The 7,395-nt window shown below is 53.6% G+C and overlaps 1 protein-coding gene across 1 annotated transcript; it reads left to right on the plus strand.

Annotated features, from left to right (window-relative positions):
* Positions 1 to 4,193: 4,193 nt before the first annotated feature.
* Positions 4,194 to 6,933, plus strand: CRYBB3 (crystallin beta B3; the record flags this gene model as incomplete). The annotated part of the gene is made up of 5 exons (XM_080355467.1): positions 4,194 to 4,268; positions 5,582 to 5,700; positions 5,843 to 5,975; positions 6,111 to 6,253; positions 6,768 to 6,933. 5 exons carry the CDS (start codon positions 4,194 to 4,196, stop codon positions 6,931 to 6,933), a joined length of 636 nt encoding a protein of 211 aa, XP_080211593.1.
* Between the last annotated feature and the right edge of the window lie 462 nt (positions 6,934 to 7,395).

Here is a 7,395-nt window from a genome sequence, read left to right on the forward strand (position 1 = left end):
ACTGGTTTTTGGTCTAATAAATGAAGGCCAGAAACTCTGTACCTGCGTGTTTGGGTCTGAGGGAACGGAGGGGATTCAGACGAGGTTTCCACAAAGCCCATTGAATGTGTCTGCATTTCCACGTCTGCTTGGACAATGCACTGAAACTTACTGTATTTAGTAGTTTAACCTACTACTGAAAAATGTTTAATGCTTAAATGTCTAATTAAAAAGCATCTTTAGAATGTTGTTGAATGGGAAAGTGTCTTTTCTGCTCTATCAGTTCTTTATATTGTACATGGATTAAATATCTACTTCCTTCTCTTCAGGTTGTCACTATGTAATAAAAGATATATAAATATGTTATTATTTCTTAAATGACAGACCATAGTGTGATACACTTTATATAATTCTATTTTAATTCCAAATAATGATGGTTGAATTTCTTACACTTTTGTTGCCACACACACACACATATATATATATATATATATATATTTTAAGCCCTTAGCTTCAGCACTTTCTTTGGGTGTGATTTTTCATTACTCACTGGAACCTGCCTTAGAGCAGGTTTTAACTCTTCTCCTAATGGTGTCTGAGCAATAACGAAGGTGCTGGGGACCCAGCGGCCTCATCCCTTCCTTTACAGCTGCTCAGCTTTCTTCCCTTTGCTTACAAAGCCGCATCAGTAATGTTTTTAAAACTGAAAGTACATGGCTTGTGGCACTTAGAAATACTTCTTACTGCACTTTTCTCTCATTATTAGCAGAAATCCTCCTCCTGTTTTAGTTTGTTGTTTGGGGATTTACATGGCTACTCTGTTGTGATTGGAATCCCCGGTTGTGGGTTCCTTCCTTTTTTCTGGTTGCGAATTCACCTTTTTAGGGTCTGTGTTGCTTTCCTTGGAGTCCTTGCAGTTTCGTAGCTGTTCCAAGTCCCCCTGCTTTGGTTTTACTTCCTGCAGAGAAAGAGGCGACAGTTCTGTTGTTCAGCCTCTCGAGCCTGGAACCTCCTTATGAAAGTATTATCGGTATTGACCCCACCACCTTTTTGCTGGCACAGACGTTTGCTTTACCCTCTTTGTTTGCAAACAATTATTGGCAAACTGTTAAATGCACTATGTGTCAAACTTAAAAACGCAATCTGTTAACCAGCATCTGTTTCTGAGCCTCGGTGCTTGTGCGGATGCGGAGATGTGTCTCCTGGCCGAGGGGTGATCCCGGGGACATGGTTTGGTGTCCTGGAGAGCTGATACCAACGTAGCGGGGATCAGGGCAGCTCTAAGATAATTAGTAAATAGTTTTAATAAAATGCTTTAAAAGTCTGCACCCCAGTTAAAGGCTCTTCTGTCTCAATGCCTTTATTCCCCTTACTATGAAAATACTGGTGGTGACACTACAGTGTCATTGCCCACGGTGTGACTGTGTGTCAGAAGGGAGAGCAGGTTTGGCAAACGTCCCACGTAGCCTTATAGAATATGTGAGTGCAGGTCACAATAGATATCCTGTGCTATAGAAAATATCTTGTACTACATAGTTTCCAAAGTAATAAAGATACTCTCGCCGTTGTGTATTGTACTGTACAATTACAATTCAAGTTTAACTTTACCAGATATTAAGAGAAAAATCCATTTTCTAACACCATGCTGTCAGCATTTCTCAGAGGGATTTAAGAGGCTGACAGCAAACGGAAATTGAATTCTGTTAGGAAGACAGATCACGGATATCTAGTGCCCCTTCTGTCATGTTTTTGCAATTGCCTTATCAATGTGCCAGCTCTGGGAAAGGATTCCTGGGCCCTGCAGCCACTGAGCTCAGGGTAATGGGGACGCTAGTGAGGAACCGACTGGTGAGAAAGATTTTGTATTTCTAGTCTGCTATTGTAATGCTCGTAGCTCATATATATATATGTATGATTTCCTGTGTCATAGAATTTTGGTTGAAAGAGTCATCTATACTGATTTCAGGCTTTAAAGCAGTTTTTTTCCCCCGCCTTTAGCTTTGGTCCCAAGAGGCAGTAGCATTTTCCTCAGTGGATCAAAGTTGTGTATTGAGGCTACTGTTCACTTTTGGAAGGGAACGTTCATTTTGTCAGCCTCTTTCGCTTTAGGGGAGCGGTTTTGGTTTTGGTGGAGGGTGACGCTGTCACCTCTGACCACCTCCTCCCACACTGCTGTAGTTATTTCTGCTTGCAAGGCGCATTTGCACATTGAGTCGCACAGTTCTTATTCAGCCCTGGGCAGACCTGCTGCCCTTGTCTTGCCCCCTATTCCTCACTTATTCCTGCCTTAGGAGCCCAGTGCCTTGTCCATTAGGCCACTGGTGTTGCAGTGTTGAATTCTGTATCCAAAGACGAGACGTAACTGTGAGAAGGAGCTGAATGCACCAAACAGACTGAATCAAACTGCTGTCCATGCTGGGCTCTTTGTAGGTACGAAATGTCATTTGACTGGTGACAACGGCTGCTGCTGAGCTGCACCGTGCAGCTCTTGGTGCTGACTTTTTGCTAGTTCACATGTGGGTGCTGGTGCGGCCAGGACAGGTTTGCAGCCATCTGCCAGTCAGACAAACTTCAAATTCCTCCAGCTTGTCCTGCTGGAGTAGCTTTTTGGCAATTTTGGTAAATGTTTCACGTGGGATTTCTTAGTTTCAAGACACTAAGAGCAGGTACCAAACCCTGTAAGAACCGCGGTAAATGGAGATGTGCATGGTTGGGTGTAGCTCAGTGTTCCCGGAGAAGAGGGAATCACGATCACTCCCAGCGCAGTGAAACGCTGTCGGCTCGGCCGCTGGTGCCGCAGGGCTGCCCGTTCCCCCGTCAGATCGGGCTTCTGATGGATTAACCCAGGTACGAGACCACATTGGTCTCCTTGAACTCCAGACCATGAGCACTGGTTGTTCTGGGCAGGGAGACGGGTGCAAAGAAGAAGAGACTCGATGGAGATGATCCTGGGAAAGGCCAAAGCTGAAGCAAGAACCCGAATCTTGGGTGCTGGTCCTGCTCTTCTTCTGCAGCACCACCTGCCTCCAGTGCTCCCGAGACCTGACTCCGGCCCTGTGTCTCATCTTGTGTTGGAGCCCAAACAAGCTGTAAATATTTTGCCTTTTCTTCTCTTTTTTCGCTTTGTGCAGGGCTTGGCTTCTAGGTGAAACCCTCCCGTTAACAGCTGATGGGAGAGTTTTCCAGAGAACCTGGCAAGAAGCAGCGTGAACGTGCTGACGTGAATTTCGCCGTTAATCTTCTGGAAATCGAGCGGCACATTTTTAAGGGACAGCCGAGAGAAATCTGACTAAGGTTTGCACAGCACGCTGCGAGCCCGCGCTATTGAGATGAAATCTCATGGATGGAATTCAGTGGACGCAGCTGCTGTATCAGCATCCCAATAATGTGCTGTTCTGTTCAGAAGCAACCCATAAATAGCCGGGCCGGCCGCGCCGCCGGCAGAGCGGAACCGCGCCGGGAGAGGTAGCGGCAGCACGGCTTGGACTGCAAGGGGCTTTAGGAAAGAATTAACGTGTCTGAATTGAGGTCTTGCTATAGTGAACTTTTTGCTGATGCTTGGCGAGAGGTGGTGCTGCGGGGGTTTGGTTGAGGATGCTGGTCAATCTTGGTGCCTTTTATTCGTCTATTAACCTCTGGACAGCCCCTCACATTTGCGTGGGGAGAGCAGAGGAGGGAGGTGTGTTCGGCCAGGGTTTCCTGTTCAAGAGATGTTCCTGGAGAGCGAGAAGGGGGCTCTGGCTGCCACCCCCCGCCAAGGCGGGTCCTGTCCCCTGGGATGCAGGAAGCCATCAGCCTTCATGTTATTGGGGACAGGTGTCGGCAGCTGGAAGCTGAAACCCAGCAAATTCCTGCTGAAAACAAAGGGCAGGCTTTTAGAAATAAGCTTAGTGAGCAGCTTGGTGAGTTGCCCAGGGTCAGCATCCCGGGTCCCTTGGGAGATGATTTGGTTTGGTCATGGGCTCTCTGGCCCCAGGATGATGCCTGGATGAGGATGCAGGAGAGGGAGGGGGTGGATAACGGGTGTTTCCTTCCAGCCTGGACATCCTTGGGACTCACAGCTGCTGCCCTGGGGGGAGATGTGTTCGCTGCTGCCTGTTCCCAAGCCAGCCTCATCTCTTGTATTTTATCAAGTACCTTTATGTGAGGTGTCAGCCTTTACATTATGAAGTGATGCTGTGTTAACCTCCTGCGATTTGGGTTTTCCAGGCACAATGACTGAGCAGCAAAGTCCCCCCGAGCAGATGGCGACTGGGGAGGGTGCTGGCGAGCAAGGTGCCAATTACAAGGTATACTGGGGGAACTGGTTACAGACGGACTCTGGGTGATGCCACAGGTCACCGTGTGTGCACCAGGCACCGGTGTCAAAGCGCTGCGGGTTGTGCTGGGGAACCAGGTGGCCTCCGGCTCTCCTAAGGCAGCAGCATGTTGGTATCATTGCTGATAAATCTGCTCCTTGTCTGCCAAGCTGAGCGGTGCGGGCTGGGGACGGAGGCTTCGTCTGGGGGATTTGCTGCTGCCTGGCAGGAGGAGACGCTGCTCGCTGCGTTTGTGGCTGCCAAGGACATTTACTGCTGGGCTCATGTGCAGCTGCGCAGCATTTTAATCCAGGAGATAAAGTATTCTGTCATGACGGGGATCGGCTGGACGTTTGAGCAGTGAAACTCCTGATATATTTTTTTAGGTTATAATTCTTAAGCTTGTGGTTAGAGGTAAATCAGCTGCGGGTGTTGGAATGGCTGCAGCCTGGGAAACCAAGCAAAGCTGCTCCTGGCCAGGGAAGGCTGGAGGTGGGAGAAGATCCTGCAAACAGGGTTAAAAGTGCTGGGAGCTTGGGCTGCTGATTGATTTGAGGTGGAAAGAGGTTCCCGAGGACCATGAGTGCCACCTCCATCCCTTGACGCCCCCACCACACAGTGTCTGCAGGAGGCTGTGCCCTTGGCTGGGGCACTGGGGGTTTTGGCTGGGACCCGTTTGGGCTGGGGTTTCCTGCCACGCCTGTGCCCGGCCTGGCTGCCGTGCCCACCCCGGCTGTGCCGGGCGCCCTGGTCCCTGCAGCCCCTGGCACTGCCCTGAGCTCGTCCTGCAGCTCTGCGGGAGCGGGAGCTCCCAGGGAGGCACCGCGGTCGCTGCACGGGCAGCATTTAGAGGAAAACACCAAAAACGAGCTTGTGCCAAGCCAGGGGAAGGTATTAATGGATCTAGGGGAGCAGCGAGAAGGAAAGGATGGGCCATGACTGGGGGCAGGAGACCATGGTCCCTGAGATCTCTTAGCACAAACCTTCTGCATTTTAGATGCTGTTTTCAGCCTGCCATGGATGAAATATCAGCCTGTGTTTTACCAAGCAAATGTCTTTGGCCAGTAGCTGGATGTGGAGCGAAGCCTGGGAGGCGTCTGCCAGGGCAGGGGACGTGGCAGGACCCCGCTCTGCCGCTGGAGAGGAGCCGTGTCGGTGCAGGGCAGCGGGGATGGAGGGGCCGCGGTCGGGGCGTTTTGCTCTGCTGCTCCTTGCGTTTGCCAAGGGGAGTCCTGCAGCAGCACAGGGCGCTTCCCCCACAGTGTGGCTGCAGGAGCAGCCGACAGCGTCTCTCCCCCCTTTAGATCACAATCTATGAGCTGGAGAATTTCCAGGGGAAGAAGTGTGAGCTGACGGAGGAGCTGCCCAGCATCACGGAGCGGGAGCTGGAGAAGGTGGGCTCCATCCAGGTGGAGGCTGGCCCGTAAGTCAGGGCTGCGGAGGACGCCGCAGGGCTGGGGGTGCAGGGAGAGCATCCCCCACCTCCCGGGGAGCAGCAGCGTTGCCTCGTGCTGGGCTGCTCCCCCAGGGACAGCACAGCCACCCCCAGCCCCCTGGTCCCACAGGTGGGTGGGCTTCGAGCGCCAAGCCTTCGCCGGGGAGCAGTTTGTGCTGGAGAAGGGCGACTACCCGCGCTGGGATTCCTGGTCCAACAGCCACAACAGCGACAGCCTGATGTCCCTCCGTCCCCTCCAGATTGTGAGTAGTAGATGTGCCAGGGTGTCTGTGCCCCTGGGGACACCCTGTGTGGCTGCAGTGATGGGACCTGCCAGGGCGAGGGGTCTGAGGGGCTGGGGTCACACAGGGCAGCCCCTGATGCTGCTTCCCCCCCAGGACAGCCCCGACCACAAGATCCAGCTCTTTGAGAACACGGGCTACACGGGGCGGAAGATGGAGATCGTGGACGATGACGTCCCCAGCCTCTGGGCCCACGGCTTCCAGGACCGCGTGGCCAGCGTCAGGGCCCTGAACGGAACGTAAGGACAGTGACACTGAGGGCACATGGGGATGCTGTGACAAGGTCCTGTCCCATGACATTGCAGTGTGGTGGCAGGGGTGCCTGGCACAGCCACTACAGCAGGGACAGGGCAGCTGTCCCGGTGATGCTGCTCATACCCATCGTGTCCTCTGCCACCTGCCCTGGCCCGCAGGGAGTGATGGGGACCAGGGCAGCATCCCTGGGCTGTGTGATGGCTCCTTGTCCTGCCCCAAACAGCAGGACACCGCTGCAGGAATGGTGGAGTTGACACACTGTGGTCCCTTCTCTGCCCTGAGCTGTCTGTCACCTCCCAGCACGATGGCACTTCCCAGCCGGGCTCTGCAGCTGTACTCTTGCTCTGGCAATGATGCTCGGTGGCTGCGGCAGTGTCACCAGAAGCACCATGGCTGGGGGGGTGTGGGCCTGGGGATGATGTGGCCATGGCATGGGCTGAAGTGGGGGGGCTGGAGCTGCCCCTGAGCGCTGCTGAGAGCCACCTCTGTCCCCCACAGGTGGGTGGGCTACGAGTTCCCCGGGTACCGAGGCCGCCAGCACGTCTTTGAGAAGGGCGAGTACCGGCACTGGAACGACTGGGACGCCAACCAGCCCCTCATGCAGTCTGTGCGCCGCGTGCGCGACCAGCAGTGGCACCAGCGGGGCAGCTTCGAGAACAGCTGAGGGACACGAGGGACACCCCCCCTGTGCCGACCGCGCTGGGGGCTGCCTGATGTGATGCCGCTGGCGGATGCTGTGACCTTGGTGTTTTTTGTGCAAAAACCTCAATAAAGCTCTGAGCTGGAGGCTGCCGGGGGCCTGCCTGGTCCGGGGAGGGGTCGTGCTTGCGGGGGGCGCAGTGAGCGGGGCTGTGGTCTGGGGATGGGGGTATATGGGTGGTCCCATGGCAGTGGCCCAGCACTCCTATGCAGAGCAGGAGTGGGGGAGTTGCAAGTATGTGCAGCGTTATGTAAAGGCTGCAGCTTTCCAAAAATGAGCCCCAGTGCTGGTGTGGCTGGTGTGCGGAACAGCACCAAGGTGACCCCCACACTGGGGGGGGTGGCTCAGACCTGGGAGGTTGGTCTCTAGGCACTTGCCAACAGTGTTCCCTGTGCCTTTTCTCCTTTCAAAGTGTCTCTCTGGCCC

Source organism: Nesoenas mayeri (assembly GCF_963082525.1).
Source record: "Nesoenas mayeri genome assembly, chromosome: 17".
Classification (NCBI taxonomy): domain Eukaryota; kingdom Metazoa; phylum Chordata; class Aves; order Columbiformes; family Columbidae; genus Nesoenas; species Nesoenas mayeri.